General features: G+C 43.9%; 1 protein-coding gene across 9 annotated transcripts in view; it reads left to right on the forward strand.

Moving 5' to 3' along the window:
• Positions 1–19,825, forward strand: part of AOX4 (aldehyde oxidase 4) — a 56,943-nt gene that overhangs the window by 22,107 nt on the left and 15,011 nt on the right. For 7 of the 9 annotated variants that reach the window (XM_070240603.1, XM_070240610.1, NM_001278934.2 and 4 more), the window contains 15 exon segments: positions 807–900; positions 2,291–2,400; positions 4,386–4,570; positions 5,525–5,687; positions 7,499–7,591; positions 8,501–8,670; positions 8,975–9,089; positions 9,885–10,007; positions 11,728–11,824; positions 14,666–14,790; positions 16,891–17,024; positions 17,702–17,789; positions 18,112–18,198; positions 18,385–18,576; positions 19,592–19,819. In XM_070240603.1, coding sequence (XP_070096704.1) covers positions 807–900; positions 2,291–2,400; positions 4,386–4,570; positions 5,525–5,687; positions 7,499–7,591; positions 8,501–8,670; positions 8,975–9,089; positions 9,885–10,007; positions 11,728–11,824; positions 14,666–14,790; positions 16,891–17,024; positions 17,702–17,789; positions 18,112–18,198; positions 18,385–18,576; positions 19,592–19,819 — 2,004 coding nt within the window. 9 annotated transcript variants of the gene reach the window in all.

The following is a 19,825-nucleotide window of genomic DNA, read 5'->3' on the forward strand; positions in this document are numbered from 1 at the left end:
ACACGAGCCTGCGGTCCCCACAGACTGCAGAAAGACTCTTTCATGGCTGGTTCTCCTCTCGGACCTTTGCCCTGAGGTCGGTTTCTAAACATGTGTGTCCCGCATGTGTCTTCTTGGATGTCCCCAGTTAGCTATTTATTATTATTACTCAAGATCTAAGAGTAACTGGTTTGAGCCACTGCCCATTCCACAGGTGATGGGCGGTTTGGCAGAATTTTGTAGGGGATGTTTCTCCTGATTTTCCCTGACCCTATTTCTACTGATTCTCAAAATCCACCATATGTTTTCAGCTCCTGCCTCTTCTGCCCCTTTTCCTGGACCACACGGTTCCTCTCGACATCACCTTGCCCCCTAAGTCCCCTCAAAGCTCCTCATTCAGGGCTGTGTCTGAAGCGGCTTTGCAGTTGGGTCAGGGCACCAGAGAGGCATTCCGCTGCACAGCAGCAGCACAGCAGACGTCTTGAGTGTGATGCTACACGTCCTGCCTCGTTAGACTTTCTCAGGCTCAGGTCTCTACCTTCCCCCGTGTCATCAGAGACTCACAGTAGGATCAGTTCTTGAAGAAATTTTCCTTCTCACCGCACATGGAAAAGGAGGATTTTCTCAAGCAACAAGTTTAGACTGTGGTCCTGGGTGGGGATTTTGCACAATATGTTGTCTCGATCTATTTAGCCCCCAAAACTCTGCGAGATCTTTCTGTGAGGCAGAGAAGAGAATTAAAAACTTACACAAGATCCTTATATACACAATTCCTTATTTGTCAAATAGCTAAGTGTAGCTTAAAAAATATTATCTTTTTAATTCAGACTTTAGGAGGACATGTGGTGAGCAGACCTAATTATTCTGACCTAAATCCCATTTTAGCCGCAGGAAATGCTACCATCAATGTGATATCTAAAGGTAAGAGAGGAAGCTCTGGGTATCTGTTTTATAATTGTCGCTGTGCGTTGTGTAGCTCTTCCCACAAACCCAAGTGTGTCTGACTTGAACTAGGAGCCCAGGTACTCTAACTTAGACCCCCGAATATATGTGGGCTACATGACCTCAACGTAGGGATGAACCTGGGTCAATTACCTGTTCTTCAGATGCTCTGTGTCCTTGTAGATCAGATAAGTTACTGTACCTGACAATTTTTCTTAACTATTTGGCCGCATTTATGCACAGTCCAAACTGTGGTATCGAAGCATTTAAAGACAACATTAATGAGATGCATCTTTGTGGTTTTCAAGTTATTGGCATATTTCCTATCAGAGTTTCATAAGGATGGAAATTTTTCTAATAGGGCTTTTCATTTTAAACAAAATCAAGTTTGTGGGGCATATTACTCATTGCTTCTCTCTTTATTCAAAGACATCTTGAGCTTTGCCAAGAGAAAATGATTTAAACTTAAGGAAATAACAAATGCATATTATTCATAGGGCTACTGATATAAGACACACTCTCTTGGATTAAAATCACATTTGAAAAAATGTGGTGGGGGCAGGCCTTGTGGCATAGTGGTTGGGTTTGAGTGCTCCGTTTCAGCGGCCTGGGCTTTGTAGGTTCTGATCCTGGGTGGCGACCTACACACAGCTCATCAAGCCATGCTGTGGCAGCATGCCATATACAAAGTGGAGGAAGATTGGCATGGATGATAGCTCAGGGACAATCTTCTTCAAGCAAAAAGAAGAAGATTGGCAACAGATGTTATCTCAGGGCCAATCTTCCTCACCAAAAAAAAAAAAAAAAATATATATATATATATATATATATACACACACACACACACACACACGCATACATATATGTATGGTGGATCAAATAAGAGAGTATGGTAAATGTTTGGAAAAAAGTCCTATATATCAGACATCCCACCTCTGCCACTAGGGCCACCTCTCGCACTCTGGATGGGTCACTTAACCCCTCTGGATCTCAGTTTTCCCATTTGTGAAACACATTGTAGCCCTGGTACCCATTTCCTCTTTGCGAACCTACTTTGTACTGAGTTGTTTCCAAATAGCTTTAAATTTCTTCACGGCCAGCAATCGTGAGTGGTGTCTAGTGGGCACTAAGAACCAGAAAAGACTTTTCAGCTTCTGCAGTCCAATCCTGTGTTCTGCAGGTGAGGAGCCAGAAGCCCCAGTGATCTGTGGCTTGCCTAAGGTGACCCAGCCTGGGAGCTGGAACTAGAGCTCTCGTCTTCTGGCTCCCAGCCTGCGCTCTCTTTCCGTCAGACATATGACCTCTCTCCCTTGCTGCACATTCTCCAATTTGATAGGTTCGTCCTAACCAAGGTCATTTTCTCTATCAGAAGGAGAGCGGCAGATTCCTTTAGATGGCCGTTTCCTTGAGAGATCACCTGAAGCCAACCTTAAATCGGAAGAGATTGTGTTATCGGTCCATATTCCCTACTCGACTCAGGTAAGGGCCCCCTGACCCGCTGCCCGCCCTGAAGGAGCCCAGCTCGCCCCGCGCAGTGAGCCGCAGGGTGCTTCCGGGGTGGTGTCCTTCCATTTCCAGCCAGCTTGCGGGGGGACTTTGTGGCTGCTCCCAGGAAGGGGCAAATTCCCAGATGACCATTGGATTTGTTTTCATATCAGGGCCACATGGTGACTTTTGGGGACCCTGGCCACTTTTGCCTTCATGGATCCCTTCCTCCATAAAAAATTAAATTAAATTTAAAAATATGTGTCAGTATAAAGATGGATATAGTCCAGGCTGAATCCAGTGTTACATATTCATTCTTATTACATCCTTTTGTTTTATTTTGTTTTTAAAAGAAGAGCATTTCTGTGAGCCCTATCTCTCTGCAAAAGGAAAGCCTTTTGGGTGAGGAGCTAAAGTTTTGGTTTCAGATAAATTTGCATCTTAGTCAAGATTGAGTAAAACCATAGTCAGCGTCATCGACAGCAAGTCATTGAAAGTCAGCCAACATTTATTAACCAAATGCTTTAGATAAAGTTATTTACTTATTGTCTACTTCCCACTCTACACGCCAAGCTAAACCCTGAAGACACTGCAGGAATTTATAAGACACAGGGTCCTGTCCTTGAAGATCTCTAAATCTAAGAGAAAGGGCTTGAAAGAGGAAATAACTAATCAGCTCAGACAGGAAATGAGTGGGTGAAGAGCAGTCCCCGTGATGGGGAGAGCCCTCCCCAGTGTTCAGAGTTCAGCTGGGCCTGAGCAGAGATCCGTGGAGAGGAGGAGGAGAGCACTCCCGGCGAGAGAGGGCCGTGGTGCCGGGGTTGGAGGCCAGGCAGTAGGGCAGGGGGGCTGGAGCCGCCCGCTGAGATGACGCTGGGCTCCGGCACCAAGCATCTCTGTTGCTCCTTCAAGGAGTTCGTACATGTTCTAGCAGACAGCCATCTTTGAAGGCTTGAAAGCAGGGGCAATCTTAATGGAAGTGGTATTTTAGGAACATCAATCCACTAGAAAGATAGAGGTGAAATTGGTTGGAGGATAGACTGAAAGTTGAACGACCAGTTAGGAGGCTGATGCAATAATTCAGGCAGGAAAAAGGAAAGAGGGTGGTGGCAGCAGGAAGGGAGAGGGAAGTCCCCAGCAGTCAGCACAGTAGAGTGAATATGATCAGCGTGTCTCAGACACTTCTGTGCCGCCACTGTGTTCTCTGCCAAAATGCTTTATCCTCAAAAGTCCCCGGTGGGAGGGTTTGATTTCTCCCCACCCCCACCCCTACCACGATGGTGGCCACACAGAGAGGCTCCCTGACTTTTTGGCTCTACTGTTTTATACTAGTGATGAGATTTACCCCAGAATCACGGATTTAAACCTGAAAGAACTCTGGAGGCCCTTTGGTCCACTGGTTTTCAAGCTTTGTCTACTTTCAACAGTAGAAATTTTTGTTCAAATAAAATTTGAACACCAAACCAAATAGAACACCAGACTGGAACAGGCAAAAGTGGAGGCGTGGCGAGAGACGTCCCACCTTCCCCCGCCCCTCTCAGCAGCCCCTGGGGCACCATCGGACCAAATCCAAGCTTCTTATTGTAGAAACTGCTAAGACCCGAGTCAGCTGCCGGAGGCCACGTGTGGTGACTGAGTGATGAAGGTAGATAAGCACCAACTCTGGAGCCAGCCTGCTTGGATTCGAACCCCAGCTCTGCCACTTACTGTGGGACCCTGTGCAAGTTACTTAACCTCTCAGTGCCCTCATCAGTAAACTGGAAATGAGTGGAGTTGTTGTGGGCATTAAATAAGAATACATATAAAGCACATAGGCCAGTCCTCACACACGCTCAGCACTACCGGCACTAACAGTACCTGTGTGAGAACTCGATGTCACTCACAGGATCCTTTTCATTATAAGCAATCATCAGAGTTGTTGCTGTACTTGGGTCAGTGGAGAGAAGCACTAAATGTTCTGAGTGTTTTTCTCTTCCAAGTGGCACTTTGTGTGGGGACTGCGGCTGGCCCAACGTCATGAGAACGCCTTTGCCATTGTCAACGCTGGGATGAGCGTCAGGTTTGAGGACAGCACAGACAGGATTAAGGCGCTTCAAATGTTCTACGGAAGTGTTGGCCCCACCGTTGTCTCTGCCGGGCAGGCCTGCCAGCGGCTCATTGGGAGGTACGTCACAGCACATCTGCGACAGGAAGCGCAGGCCTTTCCAGCTTAACGCACTTTCATGAAAGGAGCACTCGGAGAGTTTTTTACTAGAATATGTGTATATATAATCATGCAGAAAATTTAAGCACTGCAGAAAAGTATAAAGAAAATAAAGATCACCCAAAAGCCAACGTCTTTCAAGATACAATGATTCTTTTCTTGCAGTTTCTGTAATAAGATTTATGCACAAATTAATCTAAGTAGATATTCTCTTCAAAATTTCACTTTTAATTAACCTGCCAAATAAGTAAATGTTTCTAACACTGTGTCCTAAGACATCTGAAAACGTCCTTAAAGCCTGTAAAGAAGATGAAACATTCCAGGCTAAAGGGCCTTCCTCCTGTCACTCTCATTATTTTTAGCCTTTGGAAAGAAGTTTTCAAAATTCTTCCAACTGGCGCTTTTATAACAGTGTTTATCCACTCATCATATTCACTCTCAACAGTTAGGACTTAAGGCAGTTTTTTCACCGGTATTAAAATAACTCGATGCTTCCAAAGCATTTACGTAGAAACTTTCACTTGTGAAAAATTTTACAAGCATCGTCAACAATGCAGCGCTCCCCTGGCCGTCCCCCGCGGTGTTCGTGCGGGCTGGTTGCTGAGACCCCGCGCTGAACGACGACGCCACGGCCCGGATCGTGGAAGCTTTGATTTTAGTCCTTTTCCTACCCAAGCTATGTGAGGTAAATCAACATTCCTGGGGCGAAATAGTTAAAATAGTGATAAAGGGGCACTTGGTAAGGAGAATTTGGGAGCCTTTGCATCAGATTCTGAAGACAGCTAGTGAAATAGCTGAGGGCATTTTGTTTAGGCTTCCAAGATGGACAGAGATTGCTCTCCATCTTCGCTTGCTGCGTCAGTGTAGCGTCTGTCTTCGCCTCTCCTGTGAAGTGCTGCCACTCTGTCCTACTAGGCGATGGGATGACACGGCGCTGAGTGACGCCTGCCGGTGGGTCCTGGATGCGGTTTACGTCCCGCCCGCGGCTGAGGGCGGCCTGGTGGAGTACAGGCGGACGCTCATCGTCAGCTTACTCTTCAAGTTCTACCTCAAAGTGAGGCGAGGACTGAACAAAATGGTAAGTGTTTTCTCTGGGTCTCCGGGTGCCTTGACATTCTTGGGGGCTTGCACATGAAGGACTTTCCTGCTTGGCTGTGATAGCGGGGTCCTCAGGGTGGGGCTCCCAGCCCCCACCGCTTCCTCCTGGCCCCTCTCCCTCCCTGTCCTTCCCGCTCCCTTCTCCTTCACTCCTGGGCTGAGAAGGGGACAAGCTTGTTAATCGTTTGCCCTACAATTTTTGTAACAAATACTAATGAGCAATATCAAGTTGACTTCCAGTAGCAAAGAACCTTCAGTAAGTGACTTATATATAACATCTTTTCCTGTTTTAAAGAAAATTTTCTTGTTAAAATAACACCTACTTTAATATTTAGAAAATGTGAGTAAGGCAAAAAGGAGGAGAAAATCATTTATAATCCCATCACCCATAATTAGCCACTATTAATGATTTGTGTATCTCTCTAAACCCTTCTTTATGGGTGTGTATATATAGGTGTCACACATTTACATCTATAGAACTGTTTATAAAGCTTGCTTATTTCTCTTAGTAACAGAAACATCTTTCCATGTCGTTAAATATTCTTCAGTGACACTGTGACATAATGGTCACATGTCATGTTTATGGAGATATGTACCATTATGTGATCTGTCCCGTATTTTTGGATGTTTAGATTGTTTCTAGTTTTTTCCTAACTGTTTTTTTCTTCCTAACCTAGTTTAAAATTACTTCCACAGCAGTGTTTCTCAAAATATGACTGTGAGTTACTCCATGACTGTGAGTGTCCCCTTGAAAAGCCATGAGTTGAACCAGAAATGACAGACAAATGACCACATCCACATTTCTTTTATGGCTGAGAGCTTTACTGTGTTAGTTCAGCCAGTCTTTTTTTTATTATTTTTATTAATATCATTTATTATTCGTAGTATCATATTCTACTTTATTATCTACTCTATTACATATTACATAATGTATTCAGTGTATAAATGATCAGTATGTACCTAATATATTATTGTATATAGTATATTAAATATATTTTTTATTTTTCATCTTCTATACATTATCATATATTCTCTTACATATTACATATCCTATTATGTTATATATTCTACAATTATAAAAGAATTCAAGATATAAAGAAGAAAAAGTTCTAAAAATCAGCTATAATCCAATAATCCTACTATTAACATTTGGAATACATACTTTTGTATTTTTATTTTTTTTAATTACAAATGGGATCATACTGTACACACATTTTTGTAACTAATTTTTTCACCTAACTATATTTCATGAGCATTTGTCAACGTCAATAAATGCACTTCTTCAAAGTCATTTTTAATGACTGCAGAATGTTGTACCTTATGGATGTACCATAGTTCGTTTAGTTATTTCCCCGTTGTTAGATATTTAGGTTAATTCTAGTTTCTTCACGATCACAGGTAATCTGTACTTGAACATCCTTGTAGATGACTGACAAGTCGTCTTTGCCCACTAGCTCAGTTGCTTCTTGGATGTTTGCCCGGAAGATTGGCCTGGATTTGAAAGCACAGCATCCATTTAGACGTGTACATATTTCCATGCATTCAGAAGGAGGCCTTGTCGTGAAGGGATGTCTTCACCTCCTGGAAATGACACTGACTTCTCCGTGTGCATAAGCAGATGTAGCTGCTCTTCAAACACCTGCTGCCCGCCCAGGGCACTTGAAGCTCAGGGCTCTCCCCCGGCAGAACTGGGGTCTAATAACTGGGAGAACAAATTGGATGACTGTTTCTACATGTCTTTTTCCAAGCCAGACATTCAGATTGTAAAACGTGAAATAATCTTCTTTTCAGGATCCCCAGAAGTTTCCTGATATCCCCGAAAACTTCACGAGCGCTCTAGAAGATTTCCCCATAGAAACCCCCCAAGGCATTCAGATGTTCCAGGTTAGTCGGTAGGGTTTTGTTTTTAATCTGTCTGTGCACTCAGATGTGTGCATTATTCATGTATCCCCCTCTTTTCAATAACTGTATCTTGTATTACTTGTAAAGATAAACCTACTAAAGCCAGCTGATGTTACCCATTGTCACCCACACATGACGTGCTTGATTCAGCTTTCATGTTTTTACTCAAGGCTACACAAAGAATTTTGAATCTCCTCCACTATTTTCAGTTTGGTTGCTTAAAATTTCCTCCTTTTCTTGGCCAAGGTCTGCCTGCCTTTACAACCTGACTCAACATTTATTGCTTTTGTGTACAGGCCCCCAGTACATAGTTGTATATTCTAGTTCTAGGTCCTCCTGGTTGTGCTGTGTGGGACGCCGCCTCAGCATGGCTCAATGAGCAGTGCTGGGTCCACACCCAGGATCCGAACCAGCGAAACCCTGGGCTGCCGAATCGGAGCTCCAGAACTTAGTCACTCAGCCACGGGGCCCACCCCAACATTTACTGCTTTTAGAAAGCCTTGCCTACTTTACTACAACCGCTCTGAATCTCCCAGGACCTTGTGTATTTTTCCTTGTACTATATTTGTTGTGTAAGCTATTTTTTCTTGTGAGACAAAGTTGACCACGTTATTTTAATGTGTGTTTGTGTGCGTTCTGATTCCTCAACAAGGCTGTAGACTCCTTGAGGACAGGAACGATGTCTTCTTTTTTGTTGGGGAGAGGGGACTGTAACCAGGAGATGTCCCTTACTATAACACTCAGTGGATATTTATGAACTTTGACTCACGGATGTGGATACCCAATGGCCTATAGTTTTTCTTGACTTGTGAGTAAGCCAGATGCATTAGACCCAGTTTGCAGTGCATGAGAATGTCTGGCAGTAAAATGACTTGCCTTGTTCATTAACAGTGTGTGGATCCCAAACAACCTCCACAAGACCCGGTTGGCCACCCAGTCATGCACCAGTCAGCCATTAAACATGCCACAGGGGAAGCTGTGTTTGTTGATGACATGCCCCCCATTGCCCAAGAACTCTTCCTGGCTGTCGTCACCAGCACCAGAGCTCATGCAAAGATCGTGTAAGGAGATAAAAGATGTGCCTATGTGTTACTGAAATGCATTTAAAATTTCGTATTCAAATTGAGAGCTTATTATATAAGTTAATTAAAAGTACTCATTTCCTCTTCTGGATGTGATTCAGTCATTTTTTAGGCATAGTTATGAAAGAATTTATGGCCAAGAGTCAAAACGTTTGCTAAATACCAGCACTTTTAACACAGAATATGGTCCATTGTAGTTCTCGCTGTGGTTGAGGAATCGTTTATATTGTACCTGAACTTAGCCCTGCAACTTCAACGTGTGCTTTCCAATTTTCCCTCCCAGATCAATTGATGCTTCAAAAGCCTTGGCACTTCCAGGTGTGGTTGACGTGATAACAGCAGAGGATGTTCCAGGGAACAATAACCACAAAGGAGAGGTTCTCTATGCACAGAATGAGGTGTGGGATTCGTGGGTGGCTGCCTGTTCAAATACTCTGCTGGCAACACCAAGATGATTATTGGTTATGACTGTAACATCCATGGATTCATGTCCACATCCACAGACTTGCAGGAAACCACTGACTCCACCTCAGTAATTCTCAAATTCTCTCCTGAATTGAGGACTCTTGGGGCCAGCCCAGTGGTGCAGCAGTTAAGTTCACATGTTCTGCTTCAGCGGCCCAGGGTTTGCCAGTTTGGATCCTGGGTGCAGACCTACACGCTGCCGGTCTAGCCATGCTGTGGCAGTCGTTCCCACATAGAAAGTAGAGGAAGAGGGGCACGGATGTTAGCTCAGGGCCAGTCTTCCTCGGCAAAAAGAGGAGGATTGGCAGTGGGTGTTAGCTCAGGGCTAATCTTCCTCAAAAAAAAGAAGTGTGGACTCTTGAGATTCTGATAAAAGCCATAAGCCCTCTCAAGGAAGGCTTCTAAAAAGTCATGAAAGTCTTAGAAACAACACAGAGCATAGGACGTTAAAAGAACCAGTGGAATTTCAGGATGACTGGATTACTGTGTGTGATACAGGAGTAGCGAGGAGTGCGGCTGAAGACAGTCATAGGCCACATAATTCAGTTCTGCACCGAGTTTTTGTAGCCCCTAAATCCCACTGAAGCTACTGTTTTAAATCTATCTTCGTAGGTAAAATAACCGTTCCTGTAGTCACGAGAACCCAGTGGGCAAATGTAAGAATGTGGGAACAGCAGGGCCTTTTAACGGTTCTGTGTTTTAGCTAATCACAGGTGGCTTTTCTGCAGGTAATTTGCGTGGGTCAGATCGTCTGCACCGTGGCTGCTGACACCTATGCTCATGCAAGAGAGGCCGCTAAAAAAGTGAAGATCGCTTATGAAGACATAGAACCAAGGATCATCACAATAGAGGTATTCAGGCCCCTTGTACCTTCTAGAATGACTAGAGTGGGCTGCTTTTGGCAGAATTCAACCCATAGAGTCACAAAATGGTGTAATTTGGGCTCCGTCTACCCTTCGTTCAGCATTATCTGTAGTTTTAGAGAGAAGGTTCTGGCAGTCCACGCCTTGAGAGGTAATGCTGAGCATTTTCGTGCCTAGAGCCCGCTTCCTTCCTGTGTCCACTTCTCTCCCGTGGCCTCTTGCCCAGCATGGCCTCAGAACACAGATAAACAACACCAGAGGAATGTCCCTGTGACCTCACATACGGACATCATCCGAGGGAAAATCCGGAGCGCTGTGAAACTCAGACCCACTATAACATTCACTGAATTACAGCTCGCGTCCTCTGTTTCTCTGCGCACTTCCTGCTTAAGCAGGAGCTCCAGAGACAGAAGACTCGGATTCGTGGTCTGACTCCATCCTTTAACAGGCTCTTAATAGCAATGAAAGCTTTGACGAGTTACTTAAACTTCTCATACCTCTGTTTCCTCATCTGTAAAATGGGAACCATGAAAGTACCTACATCAAAATGTCTCTGTGAGGTTTAAATGAGAGACTTCAAGTAAAATGCTCAGAGCAGCATTTGGGACACAGAACACAGTCAATAAATATTAGTTGTTATTTTGTTTTAGTTGTTGTTATTAATGAGGTCAAGATGATGTCCGTGGCGCTGTATATCCCCAGTGCCTAGCAAAGCGCTGAACCCATAGTAGGTGCTCAATAAATGTGTGTGATGGAGGGATAGGTGGATAGATGGGCGCGTAGGCAATATGAACCCGGCCAAGGAAGATGCAGTCTCCATCCTCTTTGATTCTCCTCTGTTTCTCCCAACAGTTGCCAAGTTCAGGTCTTTCCCAGTTGTCCCTTAAATGCCCTTAAGTCTGCCCCTCTCTTTTCATTCTCACTTTCATGTCCATCCCACCCTCCAGCCCAGTCCTCACCACCTTATTGTCAGATTCACTACCATAACCACTCAGAGAGGCTCTTGTACTCCATTTCGACCAGCTACCCACCACATTAACTTTTCCAACCCACAAAGTTCATCAGATCACTTCTCCTCTACAAGAAACTCCCCTTAGAGAAGATTCTTAGTATGGAACTCAAGGCCCTTCATAGTCCACCCTCAGTCCACCTTTCAAGCTCATCCAACTGCTTCTTGATAGAAAGCCTCTCCCCAGCCAGCCCAGCTGTGTGCTCATTTTGGCCCCTCAGCTTTGTTTCAACCTCAGCTTTTGCTTTATTGACTTCAGATGATTTCCCCTCCATTCTCAGCTGTCCTGATCCTGTCCAATTCAGCACCGAGCTTAGGTCCCCTACACAAGGCCACCCCTGAACCTTGCTGGCCCTGCCAGCCTCCTCCTTCTTGGCCTCTCTTAACTCTATGATCTGGCCTCCTCACCGCAAAGTTGGCCCCTTAACACCCAACTGCCCAGGTTATCACTCAGCAGCCGTGTTTCATATATCCTTGTCTCCGCCTCAGCTTTCTCCAGAGCCCTGAACAAAATTAAGGAGTCACCAATGCCTGTGATCCATCTTAGCCCAATTTCTGCTGACTCCCCACTGCTCAGGTTGCCTTGGGGGGTGAAGATCTGATAGGGCAGAAGCTTGGGGTTTGGATGAGGATGAATGGCTTATTAGAATGTGAAAAACCCTTTTTTCTGTTTTGGTCTTGTTTGTTTGTCCCCTGCAGCAAGCCCTGGAGCACAATTCATTTCTTTTTGCTGAGAAAAAAATTGAGAAAGGAAATGTAGAGCAAGGCTTTAAATATGTTGATCAAATCATTGAAGGTAGGTGGCCTTGCAGGAGAAAGGTGAAGCCTCTCAAGCTGAAGACTCAATGCACTCACCTGGTTCGAGAAACCCCGAAGCTCTGAGGAGAGCTCCTCCATCCTGTGGTTTTTAAATCACAGTTTAAAATGCACAAATGCTAAGTTCACAGCTCGATGAAGTTTTACGTTTGTATGAATCTATGTGAATACTACCCACATCCAGGTGTAGAACATTTCCAGCACCCCAGAAAGCTGCCTCGTGCCCCTCTCAGCAGCAACCCTCCCGAAGCTCTTATTTCTGACCTTTATGGCTGTAGATCAGTTTTACTTGTTTTGACCTTCGTGTAAATGGAATCGTACAGTGTAACTTCCTTTGCGTCTACTTCTTGTATTCAACGGTATGTATGGAAGATTCGTCCATGTTGTTGCATGGATCACTAGTTCTTTTTCATTGTTCAGGAGTATTCCATTGTATAAATATTCTAAAATTTATTTATCCATTCTACCGTTGGTGGACATTTAAGTTGTTTTCAACTTGGGGCTATTATGAATCCAGTTTCTGTAAATACTATTCTACATCCTTTGGCAAACCTAAGCACTCATTTCCAGTGGAGGATGCCCAGGAGTAGAATTGCCGAATAAAAGTGTTTTTATATGCTCACCTTCAGTAGTTAATGCCAAACATTAAAAAATCTGGATACTATTATTTATATGTTTGTTTTGACTTCCTGCACTGGCTAAGACCTAGTTAATATGATTTTTTTAAAAAACCATACCCAAATCCCACCCTAGGCCAGTGAGATGAGAACCTTGAAGTACAAGGTCGGAACATCAGTATTTTTTTAAAAGCTCCCAGGTGGTTGACTCTAATGTGTGGCCAGTGTGGAGAGCCACAGCTGTCTCTACTGAGAGAATGGCTACTGTGTTAGGTAAGAGACAACGGTAATTTTCACATCATCCATTACCCACTTCTAAATAACTGTAACGGCAAGTGCCGCAAGCTTTACCTTTTACTAAAACGTGGGAGAGACCTTTAGAATACTTGTGTCCCAGCGCCATTCTATTTAAATAGAAAAGGTAGACTGCCTCCCAATTATAGAAACAATTCACTACCTCAGAAGATAATTAGATACAACCGGAAAAGTCCTGAGAGACGCTCAGAGGTTTGACAGTATCCACACTTGTGCCAAACATTCATTACTCCAAAATGGGTTTTGTGAAAGAAACAAAATGAGATTTTACAAAGACTATAAATTTGGGCTAAAGGTTATTTAGTAATAATATAAGACCAGCTAACACTTATCAGGTACTTACTGTGCCAGACACCACGCTAAACATTTTACATGTAATATATTATTTAATGCTGAGAACAACTGTAGGAAGTGAGTATTATTATTCTAAGCCTATTTTGAACCCCTAAGTATTTACTGCTTACTATTTAATATGCAAGCAGAACAACTCTGAGAAGGAACATATCAGTCACTCCATTTTACAGAGAAGGAAACTGAGGCCTGGAAAAGTTGGACAGCTGGCTGAAGTCTTGTATCCAGTCAGCAGTAGAGCCAGGACTGGAGGCCAGGCCTGGCGGACCCCAGGCCCTTGCTCTTAACCACAGTGGTACATTTTCTTTTAATTTTTATTCTCACACTAAGGGCAACAGAGTGACAAGGTGCTAGCTCTTGGTCATGCAGGATTTTGGCAATTGTGGGAGTTTGAAATTTCGGCGCAAGTGGGAAATTTGAAATATGAAAGGAATCTGGAATTTGGGCAGAAATGACTAAATGACACAGAGAAGTGGTGTCATGCTGTGGCTGAGAGCACGGATCCTGGAACCAGGTCACCTGCCTTTGAATCCCAGCTCTGCTGTTTCTGACCTTGAGGCCTTGGGCAGCTTCCTCGACCTCTCCACGTCGGTTTCCTAATAACGCCTGCCTCATAGGGTTAGCATGAGGATTCAATGAACTAGTTATCTGTAAAGTGCTAGGCCTCAGAACAATGCCTTGCAAACTGTAAAAACTATTAATTTTAAATTAATAATTAAATTAAAAAACTATTAATTGTCAAATAAATTTGGGCTTAGATTAAATTCTATGTACACATGCGGAAAGCAAGCTGTTTTTAGTCAAGGGGGCCTTTTTGCATGACCGACATCTATCGTCCCAAGAAATAATTTCAAGAAATCCTTTTCTCCTGGTAAACAATTCACTTATTTTAACAGCACAGTCTTCTAGCTAGTTTTAAAGTAAAAATACTGCCTTCCAAATATTTAAACTAGGGCCAAATACTTCTCTTGGTACAGCCCACAAAATGATAAGGATGTACTGAACAAGCCAAAAATCTCAGCTAAACCAGGACGAGCAGACTAGTTTTAGGTTGGGGAACAATCTCAGCTCTGCCATTTTAAACCTTTGTGTCCTTTAGCAAGCTACTTACCCTTTCTGTGACTCAATTATCCTGATATCATCTAATTGAGGAATATATTGTTATTAACGCCCCCCGCCCCCATTTTACAGATGAGGATGTCAGGGTTTAGTAACTTGGCCAAACTCACTGAGCCACGAGATGACAGAGCCTGGATATGTGGCTGTTAGTCTGCGTGCTCAAGTCCAGCACATCACAGATCTCACCACCCCACTAGACAGAGGAGGGAACTGAGGCCAAGAGACGGGAGTGAATTCCCCAGTGTCATGCAGCTGGCTGGGCACAGCGAAGATTAATTAGAAAAAGTGGTTTAGCCAAATGACATAAAAGTCCAGCTGTCCATAAACTGAAGCCTCTCTCTCTCTATACACCAAACAACACCGAGAGCCCCCAAGTTGGGACTTTCAACTAAACCTTGTCCTGTGTTTATGCTTTACAGGTGAGGTCCACGTGGAAGGACAGGAACATTTTTACATGGAGACACAAACTATCCTGGCTATCCCAAAAGAGGAAGATAAAGAAATGGTGTTACACCTTGGAACACAGTATCCAACCCATGTGCAGGTAACAGGATGTTTTTGGAAACAGAGACTGCAGATGACATGAGATATGAGGCCCTTAAGGCAGACCTTCCACTCTAGGAGCCGTTTGATTCCTCCCCTCTCCGCGCCTCAGACTCCCTGCACACTTACGTTAGCTAAAGTCCAGAATGAAGAAAATGGGGCAAATATTCCCCTAAAAGGACAGACCTTTCCAATAGATCTGAAAATGTTGCTACCTTCTGAAATACAGGGCAAAGTTCATCTTTCCCATAACAATTGATTGTGTAAAACTTAATCTCAGAGAGGACAAAGCCTTAATATTATGTCCCCCTTTCCCCTTGTGGTTCATCTGCGTTGCTTCTCTACGTGAATGCTTTCGTGTGTTGGTGGTACATGTGTATGTAAATTTCCCTTTGTGGTTCATCTGAGTTGCTTCTCTACGCGCATGTTTTTGTATATTGGTGGTGCACATGCACATGTAACGGGATTGCATTTCCTAGACATTTTCAGCTCAGTGCAGTAGCACATGAATTCCAGTCCTGTTCCAATGGCTGAGAAATAAGGCATTGCTGCCCCAAGGCAAGTAAAGAAAATCCTCTGACATTCCCCTCTTCTGAAAGTGTGGAGTTGTAGGTCCTCGAAGAGTGCCAGGCACCGGGGGACACTCAGACACTTCTGCTGGGAGAAGGAGTAATGACAAGCGTCTCTGAGGGGGAAAGCCCGGGCTCCCTGGTGGAGCACAGTGAGTTGGTACCTTGAGGTCTGAAGGGATGGGTAGGCTGAGTGGGAGGAAGAAGCTACCAGCTGCCGTTCAAGGCAAAATGGAAGGCTGAGGGGACTGATGCTGAGCTGCGATGTGGCTGCAGCCTCTACAGTTGCAAGTTTTAAAGTGAACAGAGGAGGAGCGAGGAGATATGGGCTTTGCCCCTAAGCAGCTACATGATCTTCGACAGGTCGCTGGCCATCAGTATCTGTTTTTGTTAACTGAGGAAAATAATGAAGATCACCTCTGAGGTCTCTTTTGGCAGACGGTGTGTGGCTCTGGGCTCCAAATGGGTGACCAATATGTCCCAACGTCGCCCTTGCTGTCTACCATCCACATCTCCTGGGGTGCAGTCAGTCAGCTCCATGACAGCAGGCATTTCCCAGGAGTGACTAGGGCACTGGGTATGCACAGTCCATGGCCCAGAACCGGGGGCAGTATCAAAAGCAGGCCAGCAAGGATTTGAAAAGACATTTCTCCAAAGTTCTATGAATGACTAATAAGCACATGAAAAGATGCTCAGCATCATTAGTCACCAGGGAAATGCAAATCAAAACCACAACAATACCACTTCACAGCCACTAGGATGTCTGTAATCAAAAGGACAGCCAATAACAAGTGAAGAGGAAGTGGAGTAATTAGAACCTTCTTACACTGCTAGTAGGCATGAAAACTGGCACAGCCAGTTTGGAAAACAGCTTGGCAGTTTCTGGGGATATCAAAAATAGAGTGACCATATAACTCAGCAATTCCCCGACTAGATGTCTACCCAAAAGAATTGAAAACATATGTCTACACGAAAACTTATACACGAATGTTCACAGCAGTGTTGTTCACAACAGCCAAAAGTCCATCAACTAATGGATGGACACGACACAAATGTCCATCGACTAATGAATGATAAAAAAAGGTGGTCTATCTATGCAATGGAATGCTATTTGGCCATAAGAAAGAGTGGAGTACTGGTACATGCTACAACGTGGACAAATCTTGAAAACATAAAGCTAAGTGAAAGAAGCCAGTCACAAAATACTGCATACTGTATCATGCTACTTAGATGAAATGATCAGAACAGGTAAATCTACAGAGACAGAAAGCCCATTAGTAGTTGCCTGGTGCTGGGGGTGTGGGGAGAGCTGAGGTTGAGGGGAGAATGGCAATGACTGCTCAATAGATGCAAGGTTTCTTTGGGGATACTTAAAATGTTCTAAAGTTAGATTAATGACGATGGTTGCACAGTTCTGTAAATGTACTTGTTGAACTACTGAATTTCCTTTACTACGCAGAGGGGAAGTACACGGGTGAGGAAATACACTATTAAATTGTGCTCACATGGCTTCCGGGACTCCCCTCTTGCAGGAATTTGTGGCTGCGGCACTAAACGTCCCAAGGAGTAGGATCGCCTGCCATATGAAAAGAGCTGGAGGAGCCTTTGGGGGGAAAGTGACCAAGCCTGCTGTGCTAGGAGCTGTCAGTGCTGTGGCCGCCAACAAGTAAGAGTCACAGTGATAGCTGTTAACGTCAGCAGTCCTGCAGGGCAGATGCCTCCTCCGTTCTTCCAGCCCTGCGCCCCACCTCACATCCCATGGGTCATGGCCTTTCCTTTCCAAAGGAGGTGGTGAGCGCGTGGGTGAAGGAGCAGTGGACCCAGAGCCAGAGGACCTGTGTTCAAGCCCTGCTCTGCCCACTCTCTCCCACTCTCTCTGGTGCCTCGTCCAGGGCGCTCTGAGAGGGTGTCTGAATGTGGGGGGCGAACTCACACAGCTTTGGTTCTCAACCCCTTCGGCCGCAACATCCCCCTTAGGGCAGATATTTTAATCCCCTTTTAGTATCCCAAAGTGAAATCCATAATAATAAAACCTCCTTATATACGTAATTGCAAAATAATCATACAATGCCTTAATGTATATAAAAAAGAAATGAAAGTAACATAACCAAATACTGTATCATTTCAGTATCTGAATTCTCAAACATGACTAAAACAGAATGATAAAGTAATAGGCTTCTCTTTAGCTTTTAATGTCTCCACAAACTTCCAAAATGTTGCTTAAGGCATGTTCCTATCCCCATGGGAAACCACTAAACCAGATTATCTCAAGCCCCTTTCCTCATTTTACATCTCCACAACTTTATGCAGCATCCAGCATATTAACAGAGTCGTTTCCTGTAGGACTGGCCGCCCAATCCGGTTTGTTTTAGAGCGTGGTGATGACATGCTGATAACTGCTGGCCGCCACCCACTCCTCGCAAGATACAAAGTGAGTGAGAGTGAAAATTTCGGGAAACTGCCTAGAACGTTGTCCTATGATAACCAATCGATATTGAAGACAATTACTAAATTCCATACCACTTGAAAGGGATACTTGGATACTGCCTAAAAGTAACCAGAACTTTCTGGTCAGTTGGGATCATGGTCAACTTGGGCACCATCCTCAGTGTTCCTCTGGTGACTGTCGCATCAGGGCATGTGCATGAACTAGGTCTGGATCCACCAGTGGGATCAGATGTGTTTGTGTACAGCAGGGCCTGGCTGTAAAGGACTCCTGAGAAAATGGTTTTACTTGTTCTATCCCTTTGCAGGTTGGATTCATGAACAATGGTGTGATCAAAGCTGCTGACGTTGAATATTATATCAACGGCGGATGTACTCCTGATGAGTCTGAGCTGGTAAATAAGCGATACGCCTTTCCCATAAGTTACCAGTTTAGCTGTACATGTCACACTTTATTTGCATGAACTTTTCTCTTTCAAATGGATAAATTGTGTGAAGAGTTTGAGTTAGAGATAAAATTTAGATATGTGGTTTTGAATATTTGATAGATGTGAAGTTTTGTTTGTTTTGCTTTAATTTAGGTGATAGAGTTCGTTGTGCTGAAATCTGAAAATGCATATAATATTCCTAATTTTCGGTGCCGGGGTAGGCCTTGCAAAACAAACTTGCCATCCAACACTGCCTTTCGAGGATTCGGCTTCCCCCAGGCTGCAGTGGTAGTGGAAGCTTACGTATCTGCTGTGGCAGCTCAGTGTAACTTACCCCCTGAAGAGGTAGGTAATCAATCAGAACCTCCGAAAAAACTCTGACTTCATTGGTTCAGATATATCCTGAGCACCTACATATAGCATTATGTCAGCTTCTAAGTAGATTCAAAGAACTAAAGGACATCATCTGTGTGTCGGTTAGCTTTTCTGTGTAACGAGTCAATCATAAAACGTAGTGGATTAAAACAAATAGCATTTCTTCTGATTCTGCAGGACAGCTGGGTAGCTCTTCCCATGTGGGCTAGTTCAACCGGAGTTTTATGGTCTACGACAGCTTCACTTACATGTCTGGTGGTCATTGGGCTGATTAGTCTAGGGGATGTCTCAGCTGGGAAGGCCCGTCTCTGCTCCACAGAGGCTCTCTTCCTGCAGTGGGCTAGCCCAGATTAGTTCTCATGGTAGTTCAGAGACTTCCCAAGAGTAGCAAGAACATGGCAAGGCCTATTGCACAAGCACTTTTCAAGCCTCCACCTTTGTTGCGTATGTATTGTCCCATCGGCCAAAGCAAGTCCCATGACAGTCCCAGAGTCGATGTGAAACCACCCAAGGGCATGAACAGAGTGGAATGATCACGGCCATTTGTGCAAACGTCCTACCTCAGGTCAAGATTTTGAGGAGCTAATTTGAGAACAGTTAAGAATAAGGAAATGTTGTGTAGAGTAAAAGAATGTTGAGTCAGGAGAATTGCCTCACCACTAACAAAACTTGTGACAGGGCTAATAATAGTATCTACTATTTCTCAGGGTTATTGTAAAGTTACTTGAAATAATACACTTAGCAGGCAGCCTGGAGCGTACGAAGTGTTCAATAGTTATTATGTATGGTTAATATATATTGTGTTCTATCGTTATGATGATTATTGTTATCATTGTGTTTATACATTTACACTTGTACTTGCATATCGATAGCCATTTAAATAGTTGTTTCTTTTTCTAGAAGGGCTTTCTTTATATCAGGTATATAACAAAAAGGTATGCTTCAAGTTTTATTTTAAATTCCATTTCATTTTCTTGTCATTCAGGTTAAAGAAATAAACATGTATAAGACAATTAGCAAAACAGCCTATAAACAGACATTTAATCCAGAGCCCTTGCGAAGATGCTGGAAAGAATGTCTGGAGAAATCCTCATTTCATGCTAGGAAACTGGCTGCTGAGGAATTTAACAAAAAGAATTACTGGAAGAAGAGGGGGCTTGCTGTGGTCCCCATGAAATTCACCGTTGGGCTTCCCATGACCTTCTACAATCAGGTGAGG

Source organism: Equus caballus, chromosome 18 (assembly GCF_041296265.1).
Source record: "Equus caballus isolate H_3958 breed thoroughbred chromosome 18, TB-T2T, whole genome shotgun sequence".
NCBI lineage: Eukaryota > Metazoa > Chordata > Mammalia > Perissodactyla > Equidae > Equus > Equus caballus.